Raw genomic sequence first — 18,796 nt, forward strand, 5'->3', positions numbered from 1 at the left:
GCAGCGAAGAGAGCGAATTTGAGGACTTTGATGATGTCACGTTTAACCCTGCAGCACCCACCGATATCCTTGGCATCAAGGCTTCGAGAATATCGAGTAGTTCTTGTGTGTTACACATATACGCATATAATGAAGAATATGCTCTGAGAAAGCAGAGGAAGCTATATACGAAGAAAGTCTATGAGCTTAAGGCTATCTATCTCCATTGCGACCATGGCCATAAACCTAGAGCGAGCGTGAGCAACATCAAATTGAACAGTATATTTCTAGCCCACAACTGCTCCTCCGTGCTAGTTGTGAGGCGCGTAGATGGCCTGCTGGTATTATGATTGCCCACTCTGTGCTTCGAAAGCAATCTTAGCAGATAGATGACAGTATCATCCTTATAAGTAATGAAGGAGCTCGTGCGCGATTACCCTAGTCAAATGATTCGCCCTCACGATATTTAGAACGGGAAGCGGAAGTACAAGCGCGAGCAGCTGGTACACATCTTCTCAATACCTGCTGTCAAACCTAGTTCTATCGTTTCTTTCCGCAGGTTGAGATCCTTCGGTATTGTCTTCGGAGTATGTCTTGACTGGTGGTTCGGTTGCGTTCTCTTCATTTAGAAACTCTAATTTGAGATTGTTTCCCCACTTCCTAACATAGTGTTGTTTTATTCAGGTCGAGGTTTATCACACTCTCGAAGCCGGAGTTCTATCCTTTATATCGCTCAACGGAGATACCTTTGCATTTTCTCCATGGTGTTCAGTTGATACTGTGTCGAATGCATTATCTCTTTCGACAACACCTATTCCCATGACCTGGTTTCCACTCCACACGCTCGCAATACAATATGATAAATGAAGTCCGGCGAGGGGGTTGTAGAACATGTCGATTTTCGATGATCAGGAAATGTCCACGCTTGATGTGGTTAGGCTTGCAGAACCATAGCTCGAGGTCGTGTCTGAAAACGAAAAGGGGATTTGGTTAGCGAGAAGTTCGGACGTGGGTATCATAATAAAGTCGTAAATCAATAAAGGAAAACATTAGGTGTCCGCCTAGACTTTTGGAGTATAAGCCTACTTAAATGAATTTGCTACAACATTCCCCATCGACTGCAAACCAGATCCCGTCGTAGATTTCTAGGTGCCGGTCGTACCATATGAGAATGATTCAGATCCCTTCAGGACCATTCACACTCGTCATCTCGCTCTTGATTCCACAATCCTCCCCACTTACACTCACAGCTTCGCTCTTGACGCTATTGGCTTCCCCACTAACACTCGCTGCCCTGCTGGCCGCTGTCTTCACAAACCATTTGTTCATGGGCGTCTGAAACTTTACTTTTCCCTCGTCTTCAAATGGATTCCCACCATTCCGGCCACGGGTCCTCACTGCATGATCAAGACGATGGTACAGTCGCTCACTGGCATCCTTCGCATCTAATCGGGCCATATCGCTTAAGGCGCCGGTTTCAACGATATTGTTGCTAAGGAGCTTGACTTGCTGGGCGAGCCTGTCGACTTGTTTGTTGAATGCGATTTCCTCGGGAGAGAGATATATTGGAGTCGAGGCCGATGTGGATGCGGTAGTGGAGGGTCCCGGGGGGGGCGTTGGATTGATTATAGGCACATAAGGGACCGTCATCGGACCGGGACCAATGGCAACATCCAAGAGGGATAGACGGGCAGCGAGAGTTTTGTAATCGGTCTTCTTAGTGAAAACATAGTCTGGAGAATTCTGAATGTGGCTGCGGATAAGGAAGGGAACGCTGGGATCAGATAGAGGGACATTGAGCTGCTTCGGTTGGATAAAGAAAGCAAGCGCTAGATGCCGTTGGAGATGCGCAGTCAAAGGCGTGTTAGCGGGGAGGGACTGCACGAGGTTATTTTGAAGGATGGGATGGGTAATGCGCGGGAGGAGCGAGGGGAGGAAATCATTCAACTGTACAATCATTAGAAGTGTCACATAATGGAACACAGGGGTTTTCTTACAACAGGGGTCAGTTCATCTGGTGGTATGACGCAAATGATCTTCTCGATGGTAGATTGAACGCTATGTAGCACCTCTGCATTCGACATAACGCTGTCATCAAAGCAGACATGAAAGAGAAGATAGAGAACGTCACTCCTCGAAGTAGGAGGTACACTAGAAAGAATGAGAAATGGCATCATATCGGTGATATTGAAACGCACCTCTTTGCAGCTCTTTCAAGAAGATGAATGACCCATTTTAAGGCCGGTGGAAGCGGTCGTTTGGCAGCTGATTTCATTAGTATCTGCCTTAAGAAGCAGACCTGCAACCTCACCATCTGGAGGCTCTCTGGAAGGAACTATCCCCTGCAAAGAATTCAGACACTGGGTGTCGGCGCCCAAGCAATTGAAAATGAAGTCGAGCCCATCCCTCGTAAAGATGGCTTGAAGGTGACGAGAATCAGCCTGCTGATACTAAGTCTTTGAATACAGCTTTGAGATGTTAAATGTTACTTACTTCGAGCAATTGGATATACCTGTTACTCAACATATCGCTCCGCCCGAGACAGACTACACTGCATTAGCAGATGCCCCTGGACTTCGAACTTATGGCATACTTTGTTCGATCATCCAGGAAGCCAGCTCCTCTGGGAGCTCCTGGAACTGGAAGATTTGCTGAGCGTAACCAGACAGAAATGCCTGATCACTGGCAGCATCTAGAAAATTTAGAGGATGCTGAAACATTCTAGGACAGATGCCCGAACCTTCAAAGTTTGTGGCCCAGTGTTGGTTGGGCAGGCATTCGGATGGAAAATCAGACGGTTTGACGGAGCTCGGATCGAATTTGTCGCTAAAGAAGTGAAATACGTGGTTGTGATCAAGGGCATTAGTCCTCTGCATGGCAAGATACAGCCGCTTTGCCTTGTCACCACCCTCCTGGTCTGTGACTACCCCAGCGAGCACCTCCTCGCTGATGACTAGGTCTAAGGTAGGGTCTTGCTCGACAGGTTTCTCCATGTCAGCCTTGTTTTCAGCAATATCTCGCTCGATTTCGGAAAACTGCTGTGCCTTAGCCGCAAGGTGGTTCAATGACGACTTCGAGAACTTGGCGGGCCTATCGGAAGGCCTACGAAGAGCATTCTTCTGTGTCCGGCTGAAGGGCCCAGACCGTAAGGTAGGGCCCCCTCTAGTCTTCCCATTGGCCTTGAAATCGTCCAATATTATTTTGCGGGGGGGAGATTTCTTCTTGAGACCAAAGTCAATTTCCTCAAGCGAATCTGAATCAGTGTCGGAGTCCGAGTTCTGCACCATCTGCTCTCCATTGAGTACGATTCTTTTGCTGCCACTCGAGTTTGTCGACGACTGCGATGTGCTGGGCGGGCAGGTTGTCATGGTTGCTCGCGGGGTCGTGTCGGTGATGATCCATGACTGCTTTGTGCCTATGTGGGTAGACGTTGGAGAGGTTGGAGAGGAGCGAGCAGAGACATTGCCGTGACGGAAGGTTGAGCGCGCGGACGGCCATACTCGAGGCGCATTCCCATCTAGAGCAAACAACGTCAGCGAACACTCAACTAGAATGCTGTGCCATGGGTCGATGTACCTGTCTGCGGCGGGGATGTCGGGGGGTATGGCGGGCGCGAGGGTTGAGATGCGGGCTTGAAGAAGTCTCTGATGTCTCTCTTTGGCGGCATCGTGAATTACGAGTCACGGGCTCTGGTACAGGTCTAGGGATGTGTGTCTTGGAATTATGTCTTGGCATGAGGTCTTCTGGATGCTGGCATGGTTGAATGTGGTTGCAGCGAGCTGGGCCGCGCGAAGGCACGTGACCAGCACAGGCGTCGTGAACACGCGTCCTCATCTCGTCATCGAAAACATCGTGTAGCAATTAATAGCAATTAAATGGTAACCCCGCCGCATGCCAACACGAGTATTCTCTCCAGAGCTCATCGCCACCGGCGCGAGCTGCGTCACAGCGACATCCAAATGCCATGTTGGGCAATGGGCAGCCACGCGCCCAGCTTCGTCGCCAGTGGGTGCAGAGAATGAAACGTTTCGCATAATAATCCTCTATGGGCGCTCCCCTGCAGCAGTCCGGGTTTGACGTTGTGCGAGATCCGCTGTCCCTGTGCAGATTGGATGCACTTAATCAAATCCTATTGCAGTTTCGGACTCTCGAAATTCAAATTAATTGTGCGCACCATTGCGAACCCATCATTCCACGCAGTGCCAGTACCAATAAGAAGGGTCGTGGCCGCTGAGAAGCGCTGACTGCGCCGTTGTTGTACAGTGATATATATATGGGTGCTGAATAGATGGACCTGGATTTGATGCGCTGCGGTTGGGGCTCTGCCTTCAGGCGTCTGACCCCGGGGGACATTCTGGGCTTGTGCTGACAGGAGGATCTCTCTCCAAGCCACTGAATGCGTTACCAGAAGTGCCCTTAAGTCGCCGATAATATACGGCAGCTCTCGAAATCTGCCTGTCTGTCAGTCTGCCTAAGGGCTGTGGAAAAGCAACTGGGTGTCTGTTGACCTGTACCGGCCTGACGTGCTCGGGCGTCGCTAGCACCGTCCTGCTAACCCCATCCGCCGGTTCCAAACCATCAACGGTGGCCGAACAGTGCGCGCCGCTCTGTCAGCACAGCTGCACAGGGCCACAGCTCGGAGTGGGCGGCATCATAATAGCAAAAGCGCCCTCCGCCGTTGTCCGCCACGTCTCCTCCACCTTCACTCCGTACTGTCGGCTTGCTCACCTCATGGACTGACACCGCAAGCCAACTCCCCAACTCCCAGCTCCATCGTCGCATCCGTCATATTTCATCGCTCGCTCTCGCCGCGCCGCGTCCCTCTCGGTGTTCTCGCTCGCTCGCTCCCATCCCGGCCACCTTGGAGCTTATTAAATCCGCTGCTGCCGAGAATCCCATACTCCACTCCCCGTCCAGCCTCAACCCCCTTAAAGACGCTATCTCCCTCAGCGTCGGCCCTGCCCAGTGTTGTCGACCCAGCATCGTCATATCCTGGAGTGCAGGCGAATTGGCATCTGTTGTGGTGTAGAGGCCTTCCCGGCTGAGGCCGGCCAACCCACCAGCCCCAAAGCTGCCCCGGATCGTCTGCCTGCACAGCGCCCGTCGCAACAATGGCCGCCCTACCGCATCTGGAGGACAGCGAAGTCACAAATCCCGTCAAGCGGATACGATGGGCTACGCATCGGGCAAAGGGCCCGAAAGCCGACCACAAGAGACAGTCGCTCAAGGAGCGCCTGCATCGGCGGATAGGCTCCGGCGAGAAGAAGAGGGACTCTCTAGGGAAAGAAGGCGGCCCGCTGGATAACGGGGACGAAGGTTCAGATGTGGGTAGTGAGGAGCAGGATCCTGGCCGCAGAGTGTATTTCAACCTCGCGCTCCCCGCAGAAGAGCGGGACGAAGATGGCCATCCCAAAGCAAACTACGCGCGAAACAAGATACGAACGGCCAAGTACACGCCCATCAGCTTCGTCCCGAAGAATCTCTGGTGGCAGTTTCACAACATTGCAAACGTCTACTTTTTATTCATTATTATTCTTGGGGTATGCTCTCCCTGCAACCCCCTATGTCGCGTTCTGACTGACCCTGCTTGTGTTTAGATATTTCAAATTTTTGGTGCCTCGAATCCCGCTCTCAATGCGGTCCCATTGATCGTTATCCTCACCCTTACAGCTATCAAAGATGCAGTCGAAGACTGGAGAAGAACCGTGCTAGATAACGAACTGAACAACGCGCCTGTGCACAGGCTCGTCGGTTTTAGCAACGTCAACACGGCTGAAGATACTGTGTCCATGTGGCGAAGGTTTAAGAAGGCGAATACTAGAGCTATTGTTTGGGTCTGGAATAGTTGGAAAACTAAGAAATCATCCAAAGGCAAAGAGAAGGGCTGGAGAGAAAGAGCCCAGGACGAACTAAGGCCCTCCTTGGAGACCCGCCGAGCATCCGTTCTCTCACATCGATCGTCCTACCGTGCCCATGGGGAGGACGGCATTCCAATGACCCCGGTTCCCTCGCCTCTCCCTGACCAAAAACCTCCGACAGATGCTATGAACATCGACGGTCAAACTCATGTCGTGGAAGGCGACCAAGCAAAGGTTTCTGGAATAAAGACGCCTCAAGGACAGAAGTTTTGGGGTAGCGTTATGAACCCGTTCACGACAACCCCAGACAAGGCTCGGTTCAAGAAGGACGCTTGGAAAAGTGTGCAGGTCGGTGATTTCGTTCGCTTGTACAACGACGAGGAAATTCCCGCTGATATCGTCATTCTTTCCACTTCATCAGAGGACGGTGCATGCTACGTGGAAACCAAGAATCTCGACGGTGAAACTAATCTGAAGGTCCGTTCGGCATTGCATAGCACACGAGACGTTAAGCACGCTCGTCATTGCGAACGGGCTGAATTCGTCATCGAAAGCGAGGGACCGCACTCAAATATTTACTCATACAGTGCCGTTATTCGATGGCAGCAACACGACACCAAAGATCCAAACGTTCCAACCTATGAAATGGCAGAGCCTGTGTCTATCAACAATCTATTGCTTCGTGGCTGTCAACTTCGAAATACCGAGTGGGTTCTTGGTGTCGTTGTTTTCACAGGAGAGGAAACGAAAACCATGATCAACTCAGGCATCACTCCCAGCAAGCGCGCCAAGATCACGAAAGATCTCAACTGGAACGTCATTTACAACTTCATCATTCTCTTCGGGATGTGCCTCGTTTCTGGGATTATCCTAGGAGTATTCTGGGCCAAGCCTGACACATCTCATTCATTGTTCGAATTCGGATCCTATGGAGACAACAAGCCAGCTCTGGATGGTGTCATTTCCTTCTGGGCTGGAGTCATCCTCTTCCAGAACTTGGTGCCCATATCCCTCTACATTACTCTGGAAATCATCCGCACACTGCAAGCCATCTTCATTTACAGTGATGTTCATATGTATTACGAGGCACTCGACTATCCATGCACGCCTAAATCCTGGAACATCTCTGATGATGTTGGACAGATTGAATATATCTTCTCCGATAAAACCGGTACCCTGACACAAAACGTCATGGAATTCAAGAAATGCACTGTCAACGGGGTACCCTATGGCGAGGCCTACACAGAGGCGCAAGCTGGCATTCAACGAAGACAAGGAATTGACGTTGATGAGGAGGGTGCCCGTGCTCGCGAGCAGATCGCGCGCGATCGTGTCCGAATGCTTGAAGGAATCAGGAAGATGCACGATAATCCCTACCTTCGAGATGAGGACTTGACTTTCGTTGCTCCAGACTACATTGCCGATCTCGCAGGGGAGTCCGGCCAAGAACAGAAAATTGCCAACGAACGTTTCATGGTCGCTCTTGCACTTTGCCACACTGTCATCACGGAAAGAACACCAGGTGACCCCCCAAAGATCGAATTCAAGGCACAGTCTCCAGATGAAGCTGCTCTCGTTGCTACCGCACGCGACGTTGGATTCACTCTTGTCGGCCGAGAGGACGATCGCCTTGTTGTCAATGTCCTGGGCGAAGAGCGTAGATATACCGTTTTAAATACCCTGGAATTCAACTCTTCCAGGAAGCGAATGAGTGCAATCATCAGAATGCCGAACGGAAAAATCATCTTATTCTGCAAGGGAGCAGACAGTATGATTTATTCAAGGTTGGCTCCTGGCCACCAGCGCGAGCTTCGTCACACCACTGGAGAGCATCTTGAGATGTTCGCAAGAGAAGGTCTTCGAACGCTCTGTATTGCACAGAGGGAGATCGAGGAGGAGGAATACCAGGAATGGCAAAAGGATTACGAACTCGCCGCTAATGCCATTAACAATCGCGAAGATAAATTAGAGGAAGTTTCCGACCGCATCGAGAATGATCTATGGCTCCTTGGTGGAACTGCCATTGAAGACAGACTTCAAGACGGTGTTCCAGATGCCATCTCACTCCTCGGCAGAGCTGGCATCAAGTTGTGGGTCTTGACAGGGGACAAGGTGGAAACTGCCATCAACATCGGCTTTTCTTGCAACTTGCTTGACAATGGGATGGACCTCATTGTCTTTAAGGTCGAAGACGAGAGCCTTGAGACTGCGGAGGCTATGCTTGACAAGAATCTAGCTATTTTTAATATGACGGGATCGGAAGGAGAGCTTGCCGCTGCGCAAGACAACCATGAACCTCCAGCCCCTACACATGCCATCATCATCGACGGAGATTCCTTAAAGCTAGTTTTGGGCGATTCTCTCAAGCGGAAATTCCTCCTCCTCTGCAAGCAGTGCCGATCGGTTTTATGCTGCAGAGTAAGTCCCAGTCAGAAAGCTGCCGTCGTGCAAATGGTTAAGTCTGGGCTCGACTGCCTTACGCTCGCCATTGGTGACGGTGCGAACGACGTCGCCATGATCCAGGAAGCGCACGTGGGTGTTGGAATTGCTGGTGTTGAAGGTCGCGCTGCAGTCATGTCATCCGACTATGCCATTGGTCAATTCCGCTTTCTAACTCGACTTGTCCTCGTTCATGGACGCTGGTCTTACCGCAGACTTGCTGAGACAATTGCAAACTTCTTCTACAAGGTTAGTATACATTTTCCAAGTTTATTTGTCTTCGATGCTAACGCGACTTGCAGAATCTTGTTTGGACGTTCTCGCTGTTCTGGTATCAGATTTATACCAACTTTGACTGCCAGTACATCTTTGACTACACCTACATCATATTATTCAACCTTGCATTCACCTCGCTTCCTGTCATCTTGATGGGTGTCTTGGATCAAGATGTTGACGACAAGGTATCATTAGCCGTACCACAGCTCTACCGTAGAGGTATTGAACGAAAGGAGTGGACGCAACCCAAGTTTTGGTGAGTATCAAAACCTGTTAGCCTTTTGAAGGTGCTAATCTTGCCCAGGATGTATATGTTCGATGGCATTTATCAGTCTTCTATTACATTCTTTATGGTCTACCTCCTTTTCTCCCCTGCCACGTTCAATACTGCAAATGGACAGAGCATCGATGATCTGAAACGGATGGGCGTTTTCATCGCTACCATTGCTGTCGTTGTTGCCAACTTCTATATCCTTTTCAATACCTACAGATGGGACTGGTTGATGCTGCTCATTGTTGTTATCAGCACTCTTCTCGTCTGGTTCTGGACCGGAATTTACACTGCATTCACCGGAAGTGCCCAGTTCTACAAGGCCGCTCCGGAGGTTTACGGAAGTCTTGCCTTTTGGGCAATTCTTCTTGTGGCGACAATAATGTGTCTTCTTCCACGATTCACCGTCAAATCCATTCAGAAGATCTACTTCCCCGGAGACGTTGATATCATCCGCGAACAAGTCATACAAGGCAAATTCGATTACCTCAAGGAGACTGATGCTTTCATTCCCCCGCCACCCGAGAAAGTGAAGTCAATGTCATCATCCGAATCCTCAGCCGCCAAAACTAAGCCAGTGGCCAACACTCATACCGGAGACGATGACATGCGACCAATCTACCCGCCCTCGGTTGCCCCAACTGCAACAACCCACAACCCGAGAAGCCAGAACGGAAGTAATAGTACAGATTACACGTTTCGACGCTCATTAGAAACCATCCCCGCCCATCGAATATCACTAGATCGACCGCGACCATCCTATGACCGGGCTCGGATGTCCATGGACCGCGTTAGGCCAAGTTTTGAAGCTAGCAATGAATTTACATCTGCTGCGCTCTTGACAAGAATGGAATCCAGCCATAGTCGACATAGCCAGCTAGGTCAGCAGCAGACAGGGCATACGATGAGCCGGCTACGAAACGCCTTCCGAAGGCCTACCGTCACTCGTGAGGAGCAACCGGATTTAGATCACCCACCACTTCCGCAAGCCCAACAATGAGCTCTGCTCACCGATGCTTGTAATGACATCTGACACAATCAGATACCACTGCACATTCTTTTTATCACGACTGTACATATTAATGCCTGCTGGGGCATGGTTTGGGTTGTCACTGCCTACAAAATCCTTTCTTTGTGTTTTTAAGATGTTTCATTGGGTCGGCGTTTCGTAGAATAGCGAGGCTGGACGGTAGTCGATTTTTGTTGGCTCATCCACTTGGCTGGTCTATTTTATTTCCTGTTTTATCCCGCTTACGAGCGAAGTCAAGGATTCATCGAGCCCTTGGAAGGGTAGACGGCGTATTGGAGTTTTCTACGCCTAGTCTTTTCAACATTGAACCTTTTTCATCATGTGCATTACTTCGCTCCTCTCTTTCTTGTTCTGTGTACGAGGCTATGAGAGCTAGTGTTCTGATTGTAAAGAGATTTACTGAGAGAGTTGATAACGGATTTGTTTGATGCATATCGTAATGGGGCGAGGCCGGCCTGAAGCCACCTTTTGATTCAACGTTTGGCTCTTCTGTATTTTGGAATTGAGAATGAGATGACGTAACTTTCGGCCTATCTAGAAGCTCAATGTGCATAGTGATGACCATGTGAAGCAGATAAAGCGACAGTGAATTCGATTTCCTTGCCATTGGTTCACCATCAATCCATGGATGTGCCAACGGTCACGTGCTTTCGGGGCTTGGCAGTGAGAGCGCGATCGTCTAGCAAGCGCTTCGACCCAGATCTAGCTCGGCTGCGACGCGTCGGCTTCTTTGAGGGCGGAAGTGCCCACTGCGACTTCTTTTCCCACACACGACTGCTCTCTACCCCAACTTATAAAAGCCTCTCCTCTGCCACATAGTCTGAGGCAACCTCTCCAACGGTGTAGTTCGCTTCCTTGGGTCTGACACCATCCTTTCACTCCCCCACATTGTCTTTACAAACTTAGCCCACAACTCTTGCGGCGCACCCCAGCTCGCCCTTTGCCGTAGATAGAAAACCTCACTCAAGTGATTGACCATAATTGCCCTCTGTGGCCTGCCTTACCTGCAAGAATCCCTCGTCGCATGCTGGTTACGCCTGGCCTCGTTGACTAGTGGCGAGCAAGCGGAGACTCGAGGACGTTGTGGGGGAACCTGCTCCCTGTCAGAATGGCTGACGTGCTGGAGCGCATCTGGTAGGTGGCTCTTTCACTATCGAAATCAATCATTCGACTAATTCACTCTTTCACTGCAGCGAACTCCAGACCCTCCCCACCAATCAACACTTGTTCTGTCCTCGCAACGGCCACGACTCCTCAGTCTACTTTGACGAAGACATCGCCAATACTGAGCCTGACCACGACGCGGAAGCCGTGAAAGAGCGCCAAAAGAAAATCCTGGAGGCACAGGATAGGAAATGGCTTACGCTGAGCGCTCTCGAAATACTCTCATATCCCGGTGAGGATGCTCGTCCGTACCAAGAGTGGCTGAAAGAACGGCTGGATAATCTGATGACATCCTGCGATGTGTGCGTCCGAGTCTTTCACCAATCGAGGAGCGAATGGAAACATCGACTGAATGAGTATGCTGCATATAAGGTTTCTTGAAACCGCGTCTTTGCTAACAGCAGTAGGCAATTCGATGAGGATACGGTAGCAGAGTTCTTTAAGACCGTTGATGATTTCTGTATCGAACGCATCAAAGCTGGAATGAAGATGGCGGCGATTGCGCTCAATGCTGCCGAACCCAAATCCAGAGGCATCCGGATTCTCTCTAGCCAAGCGCTCTACGCCTTTTTTGAAGCCCTAAGCTGTGATGCCTTCATCCGGGACGAAGAGCTCCTCCAGGATTATTTCGATAAGCCATTCCAAATGGTACAGACGAAAAAGCGCCTGAAGGTGCAAACATTCCTTCCATCTATTACTCGCTTTCTCTTCCGCAAGAATTCCGTTTCCCAGGACTGGGCTCTTGTATCATGCGCAACTTTCAAGAGGAACATCTTGAGTTCGGAGTTTGAGTGGGCAGTGCGCGACTATCTGACAGAGGCAATGATGAGGGTACAGATGTCTAACCTTGACCTCCCCTTCGTTGCTACTTACTGGAACGGCGTGAGGCTCATCGTCAACAAGTTAGACAAAGATCTTATCACCCACTCGCTTCGAGGCCTTGACGGTGACTTCTACAGACTCCTATTGGATCATCTCTCCCTTCAATCAGAAGGTTTTTTCGACCTAATTGGTACCATGACCCTGCTGTTGGAGAAGTCACCAACTTCATTCTGGGATGCAATGGATGCCATCACACCCTCCACCGCCACCATTGTGGAGCAGGTTTTCAACAGCCCTTTCTTAAAGAAGGTACTATTATCGGCAGAGGATTGTAACGAAGATGATTTGAATAATCTTCGCGATGCCTTCGCCTGGATAACCCCTTTTCTGTCGTCCATCAAGACGGCGAATTTGGCACCAGTTTGCAGGGCTTTTGCCAACCAATTTTTCGGTCGTCTTCAATCCGACCAATTTTCTCACGCATCGAGAGCCTACTGTTTCAAAGAAGGCCTTCAGGTGCTGGAATATGCCTTCCGGAGGATGAATCAAGGAAAGACTGTATCGCAGTTTGTTGGCCAGCCAACGGTCAATGGAATGCTGGAGATGCTATCCAGCCATATTGGACTCATTGTTACCAGCGTGAAGCGATTTGTTGATGAGCAAGCCCGAGAAGAGTTGCGTTTGGCATTGTCGATGATTCAAAACGCTTTCACTCTAGAGTGTCATTCACTCTCCATCGAGAAGCAACTGATTGAGGCGAAACAGCCTTCACCTACCGAGACGCCGCCCTCCAGTCCCATATGGAAAACCATTATCTCAGCAATTGACGCGAAACACATTGATCTCGCGACACATCTCCTCATCGCCGGCAGGAATCTCATTGGTCTACAATCGCTCTCCATGAAGACTGGTATTAGGACGATGCCCCCCACAATACGTCATTTCAACAATAGATTCGAGTTGCTTTCCCAGTCAATCACTGATGTCATCGATCGCCTGTCCGAATTTGATTCTACACAACTTGAAGCTTTGTTCATGCAACCCGCCTCAGCCAGCTCCGTCATTGCTACCCTGTTCTCTTCAAGCGAAGAAACCCGTAACTCCTCAGTTGAACTGCTGAAGGTCATTAGTTTGAAAGATGAACGCCGAGACGCGATCCAACATGTTCTCGATCGGTTCTACAAGAATGTGTTGCAAGGCGTCTCGGATTCTTGCCGACAAGTTACCAAGAAGAAAATTTTCGCCCCAGCCCCAAGTTTGATCAAAACTTGTTCTGATATCATTGATATCATGACCAACCCACAGAACGGTATCCTACGGTCTCGCAATCTCGAATCTGGGGAATCTGGAGTGACAATGGCCCTATGGAAGAATCTTTGGGATGCCCTTACCATCATATTTCAGACTACAGAGGACTGGAGCAATCTTGGCTACTATGATAAGGATACGATGAGGGAATTCTGCCGTGATACCATGCAATTTGCTAATTATTTGTTTGACCAATGCAGCATTTTCTCCACAGCATTGAAGAACACAATGGCCGACCCTGAAGATGCGACAGGTGGCACGAAACTCCTTAGGGAATTGCTGGAATTGCCGGCCAGGACAGTGGAAGCCATTGCCAAATGGCTCCGCCTTCGAGACGAATTTCTCTCCAGTAGATGCGTCACTCTAATCAGCAGACTCCTCGTCCGACTTCGAGACGTCTCCATTGAAGTAGACGCTGACGCGCTGGTATATATGGAGAGAATTCTCTCGGGTGATGTCCGAGCCAAACTTAGCATGCAACAACAGGCAGAATTGCAGCGCGCTCTTGAGACACATCTTGGCCATTCGATTGTCAGAGGGGAAGAACCTGTCAAACCAAAGCAGGAGTCTCTAACTAGATACATGTCAACAAGTTCTATAACATCCGAGAACAAAGTAAAGATCACTGACATACGAACGAAGCTAATGGCTGACGCGACCCGCACTGCCATCGCGATGCAGGTGAAACGAGAGGCCAACAAGGCTAAGGAGACTGAGGCGGTAAAACAAGCGAATGCAAAGAAAATTGCAGAGCAAGCAGAGTTCAAGAGGAAACGCCAGCTTGAGATCGAGAAACAAAAGAAGGAGAAAGCTGCTGCTATTGCCCGAGCAAAGCAGGACGCTTCCCGTCGTGGCTGGTCCGAACACACTGCCGAAGCTGGATCGGGTCTCGACGGCCTCGGTGTATTAGGCAAGGACCACGCCCCAAAAGGCGAGGGCCTTATGCACTCCTCGGACGAGTCCGAAGAGGAGGGTGATTTTGATGCGGAGCTTTTCGGAATCAGGGATAAGAATAGGGCCAAAAGTGGGCCAAAGACCAACATCGTAAACGAAGTAAAAGTACAGATGCCGGTGAAGAAGAGGAGGGTGATCCGGTCGAGCAAGGACATGCGTGCTCGCTTGACTCCTGACTTATCACCCCTTCACAAAGTCATCCTTAGTTGGGATTACTATCACAACGGAGACTTTCCACCACACTCGCGGCCGGACATGTATGCGAGCGTTCTTAAGACGTTCTCAACTCCGAACGATTATCAAGCAACGTTTGAGCCTTTGTTAACACTTGAAGCATGGCAAGGGTTCGTAAAAGCCCGAGAAGAAGGCATCTCTAGGCCTTACGACATCCGTATCGTCTCCCGAGCTAGCGTGGATGCCTTCCAAGAAGTCAGCAGTACAATGACCCATGCCGAGAACAAGGAGTTGTATATTTCCGAAGGCGACGTTGTTCTCCTCTCAAAGTCAAAGGACTCGTCTCGAGAGGATCCTCACTGCCTTGCTAGGGTCTTCCGAGTACAGCGGAAACCGAAGCATCTCGAGGTATCCTATCGCGTCATGCCCTCAAACCCTCTGCAGTCTTCGCTAGTACCGAATGGTACCGTCTTTGGGGCCAAGATTCAGTCACTAACCCCATTGGAGCGCGAATACGGAGCTCTCCTAGGCCTCCAATACTACGATCTGTGTGATGAGATCATTCGAGCTAAGCCGTCGCCATTGCTAAACTATAAGGACAATCAGTTAGAACCCCTCATTAGCAACTACAAGGTGAACAATGCTCAAGCGAAAGCCGTGAAGTCAGCCATGGACAATGATGCGTTCACTTTGATTCAAGGGTATGTTGTTATATTTGATGATCATTGCAGAGGCGAATGCTGACATGTTTGTAGTCCTCCAGGTTCAGGAAAGACAAAAACAATTGTTGCTATCGTTGGTGCAATTCTATCAGATACCCTTCGAAATCACGGCACACCCATCCCATTTCCCGGCCAAGCAAACCGGTCTGATACCGCCGCCAAGAAGCTGCTTGTTTGCGCCCCGAGTAATGCTGCCGTTGATGAATTAGTTATGCGTTTTAAAGAAGGTATTAAGACACTAAGTGGCCAGGAGAGGAAAGTCAACGTTGTCCGATTGGGACGTAGTGATGCCATCAATGCAAACGTTCGAGACGTGACGCTAGAGGAGCTCGTCAACAACAAGCTGGGCATCACCTCCTCACACGGGAATGGTAACGGTAACAAGGCAGGGGATCCCGATGCCACGCGAGCCATATTTCAAGAGCATCAACGGATATCAGATCAGCTCCGAGAAGCACGAACTCAGCTTGATTCTGGGATGGTGGAAGGCGAAGATGCATCAAAGCTACGAGATGACCTAAATGCCCTTCGCCGTCGGAAAGCGGACCTCGGCACCAAGATCGATACGGTGAAAGACGACGAGAAACGAGCAAGCCGAAGTGCAGAATTAGACCGACGACGAGCACAAGAATCCATTTTGAGTGGCGCTCACGTCATTTGTGCTACACTCAGCGGTAGCGGACATGAAATGTTTCAAGGCATGAACATCGAGTTTGAAACGGTTATCGTCGACGAAGCTGCCCAGTGTGTTGAAATGAGTGCGCTCATTCCCCTGAAATATGGATGTGCCAAGTGCATTCTCGTCGGAGATCCCAAACAACTTCCTCCAACGGTTCTCTCAAAAGAGGCTGCACGCTTCCAGTACGAGCAGAGTTTATTTGTCCGCATGCAGGGGAACCATCCCAACGATGTGCATTTATTAGACACTCAATACCGAATGCACCCCGAAATCAGTCGGTTCCCTAGTCAAACGTTCTACGACGGTAAATTGTTGGACGGAGACAACATGGCAGGGCTTCGGAGGCAGCCATGGCACACCAGTGCCTTGCTCGCTCCCTACCGGTTTTTCGACGTACAAGGACAACATCAAGCGGCGCCCAAAGGACACTCACTCATCAACATTGCCGAGATCGATGTGGCTCTACAGCTCTACAAACGACTTACTTCAGACTTCGGCGAACTTGATTTTAGGGGCAAGATTGGCATAATCACGCCTTACAAGAGTCAATTGCGGGAACTCAAAACCCGATTTTCCGCCAGGTATGGTCAAAACATTGTTGAGGATGTGGAATTCAACACGACGGACGCCTTCCAAGGACGAGAGAGTGAGGTCATTATCTTCTCCTGTGTGCGAGCGTCCCCCGCGGGAGGAATTGGTTTCTTGCAGGATATTCGCCGTATGAACGTCGGTCTGACTCGCGCCAAATCGTCGCTTTGGGTTTTGGGAAACTCGCAGTCCCTGGTCCGTGGACAGTTCTGGCGGAAGTTGGTCGAAGACGCTAGACAACGGAATCGGTATACCGAGGGCAATGTGTTGAAGATGCTGGGAAAGCACTCAAGTACTTTTCCGGCGCGAAAGGAGATTGAGACGGCGATTCCATCCAGGACGGCTCTAGTTAAACAAGACCCCCAATCGCACTCGATGAGTAGATCGACGAGCATTCAATCATTGAGCGAGTCGGATATGAAGCCGATGAAGAAAGAACCTGTCGACAACGTGGAACCTGTGTCGAACGGCAAGCGGAAGATGACTCCAAGTGACGATGATGTCGATATGGAGGATGCATTTGGGGAGTCTGAGGCCCCCTCAAATACCGTTAGTGGTCGGTCAACACCGGCAATTGGATCTGATGCTGCACGCAACAGTGCCACGCCTGTCCCAGAGATGAAAGAGGAGAGCACGCCAGATCCGCCGAAACCGGGAGATGTACTGGGGAATATGAATAGGCCGAAAATTAGGAGAAGGCCAAGACCAGAGGCTAATCCGTTCATGCCGCGACCGCCAACTAAGAAACCGAAGACTGGATAATGAACTGGATTTAGGGGAATGGGTATATGGGTGGATTTTTCTTTTTATTGTAACGGCTAGGAATTCCCGCTTTGCTTCCTGGGTGGGAACCCGTCAGGCTTGTGCCAGTCTGTCGACCAGCAGCAGTTTCTAGTAAGATGTGATATTTCGTGCTTTGATATCACATCACATTGCGATGGCGTATGGGCGGGTGGCTTTGATCTTGCATTTCCATGGAGTTTTATTCTCAATATCCTTCGGGATGTTTGTGACTTGGCTTTAGATATATATGTGGGGGGGATATTTGGCTTCTACCAGGCGCCATATCTTCCCTTATTTCAAAATCATTAGGGTGGAGAGCACGATGCTGTGTGCGTTGGCGGCTCAGCTGGTCAGAGCTGAAAGTATCTTTCATAGAAGATTTTGTGATGTGATGTTGACATTGACGGACTTGGGTTTACTCTCCACTAGGAACACAGGGCCCTAGGGAAACGGTAGAAATGTTCAACTCGGACCATGATTAACTGCGGGCAAGTCGACTGACACAGGTTATGAAGAATACACGAACATCTCATGACTCCCCCTTCCCTCCCAGGTCTAGATCTAGATAAGGTTGAGAGTCTTATATGTCGATCCGGTTGTACTGCTGCTGTGCTAGCTAAATACTGCCCATCATAATCCTGCCTAGTTTAACAGCATGAAATACTGTTACGCTAGACGGGAGGGTTTCAGGTTTTCTAGATCAGGAGGAGGTTTGTACGACGGTCTTGGGGCAGAGGACTGGGCATGTGCCACCGGTAATCACGGTGAAACAATGCTGTGGGCCAATTGTCGTAGCAGATTGCCATGTCATGAGATCTCTTGGTTTGGAAGAGGCGCCTGTTGGGTAGTGGCGGGATCAGGGGGAGGACTAGTACTAGGTCATTCAAGCGTGAGGGTACAAGGAAGGCCTTTGAGGTTATTGGGGGAGAGGTTGGGATTGGGAAATTATTTCTATCTTTTGTTCTCTTCATTTCTGGTGCGTTTAGACAGGCGGTATGTATGATACAGGTTTCTTCTCGCTGACCTTCCCATATTATTTCACTTCCTACCTTCCCTGACCTAGTCTACATCTACATCCCATCCGCATCGGGACCACATCATCCTCAGCTCCCACATGCCACCTCCCGCATGCACCGCGCCCTGCCATCAAACTTATCCACTTACTTGCTGTCAGACATCAGACACATGTTGTGCAACACGTCTTCCTAGCGCCGCTGAGCCGATGACCGCATTGTCCCACCAAGCGCCACACGTTACATGTTAGGCAGCCTCAGAGTATGGTTTGCTAAGGGAAAGCTGAGATGATGGGAGGGTTTGCTGTAACAATGACTGGGAGCGCGGGATTGCGCATCGAGACGAAACAAAAGGTAAGTTTGGAGAGCACCGAAGGAGAGACGGGAATGGGCATAGTAGATAGGTAGGTGCTGTGGGTTGAGGAGACGTAGTGCATTTGATCTTGGGAGGGGAGCGTGAGGGTTGCACTGGTAGACAACCTTGGTTTGGTGTTTCGGGCTATGAATGTGGATGTGGTGTTGCTTGCGCTTAGGTTGTAGCTCGTTTCTCATTGTCGATTCGATGAGGACACCATAATGGTAGATCAGTTACTGGTAGTTCAGCTGAGCTAGGTTGCATGGGTTGAGCTGGGTCACTTGTTCCTTTTTAAAGCTTTGGATATCGCAAGTGCTGGTGATGTAAAGTCGTACGCACTCTTATGGACATTGCCAGGTTTCCTACCTATCGAAAGAGTAG

General features: G+C 50.0%; 4 protein-coding genes across 4 annotated transcripts; 2 read left to right on the plus strand and 2 right to left on the minus strand.

Annotated features, from left to right (window-relative positions):
• Positions 1–1,035: 1,035 nt before the first annotated feature.
• On the minus strand, positions 1,036–3,806 carry BDR25DRAFT_81533 (uncharacterized protein). Its single transcript, XM_033699091.1, has 7 exons — positions 3,556–3,806; positions 2,573–3,496; positions 2,473–2,525; positions 2,291–2,420; positions 2,178–2,244; positions 1,977–2,130; positions 1,036–1,926 (listed from the first exon to the last, which is right to left on the minus strand). The coding sequence occupies exons 1-7, from the start codon at positions 3,644–3,646 to the stop codon at positions 1,156–1,158; spliced, it is 2,190 nt and encodes a 729-aa protein (XP_033542800.1). The 5' UTR covers positions 3,647–3,806; the 3' UTR covers positions 1,036–1,155.
• A 1,120-nt stretch (positions 3,807–4,926) lies between these two features.
• Positions 4,927–9,959, plus strand: BDR25DRAFT_81543 (phospholipid-translocating P-type ATPase). Its single transcript, XM_033699092.1, has 4 exons — positions 4,927–5,519; positions 5,577–8,525; positions 8,579–8,808; positions 8,857–9,959. The coding sequence occupies exons 1-4, from the start codon at positions 5,091–5,093 to the stop codon at positions 9,821–9,823; spliced, it is 4,575 nt and encodes a 1,524-aa protein (XP_033542801.1). The 5' UTR covers positions 4,927–5,090; the 3' UTR covers positions 9,824–9,959.
• A 1,002-nt stretch (positions 9,960–10,961) lies between these two features.
• Positions 10,962–17,119, plus strand: BDR25DRAFT_345847 (tRNA-splicing endonuclease-like protein; the record flags this gene model as incomplete). Its single annotated transcript, XM_033694087.1, has 4 exons — positions 10,962–10,987; positions 11,047–11,319; positions 11,425–14,976; positions 15,031–17,119. 4 exons carry the CDS (start codon positions 10,962–10,964, stop codon positions 17,024–17,026), a joined length of 5,847 nt encoding a protein of 1,948 aa, XP_033542802.1. The 3' UTR covers positions 17,027–17,119.
• A 297-nt stretch (positions 17,120–17,416) lies between these two features.
• BDR25DRAFT_360122 (uncharacterized protein) lies at positions 17,417–18,679 on the minus strand (the record flags this gene model as incomplete). The annotated part of the gene is made up of 9 exons (XM_033696198.1): positions 17,417–17,488; positions 17,521–17,626; positions 17,718–17,771; positions 17,801–18,111; positions 18,141–18,210; positions 18,247–18,261; positions 18,305–18,502; positions 18,541–18,600; positions 18,633–18,679. 9 exons carry the CDS (start codon positions 18,677–18,679, stop codon positions 17,417–17,419), a joined length of 933 nt encoding a protein of 310 aa, XP_033542803.1.
• Positions 18,680–18,796: the final 117 nt, after the last annotated feature.

This window comes from Lindgomyces ingoldianus (assembly GCF_010093535.1).
Source record: "Lindgomyces ingoldianus strain ATCC 200398 unplaced genomic scaffold BDR25scaffold_36, whole genome shotgun sequence".
NCBI classification, from domain to species: Eukaryota; Fungi; Ascomycota; class Dothideomycetes; order Pleosporales; family Lindgomycetaceae; genus Lindgomyces; species Lindgomyces ingoldianus.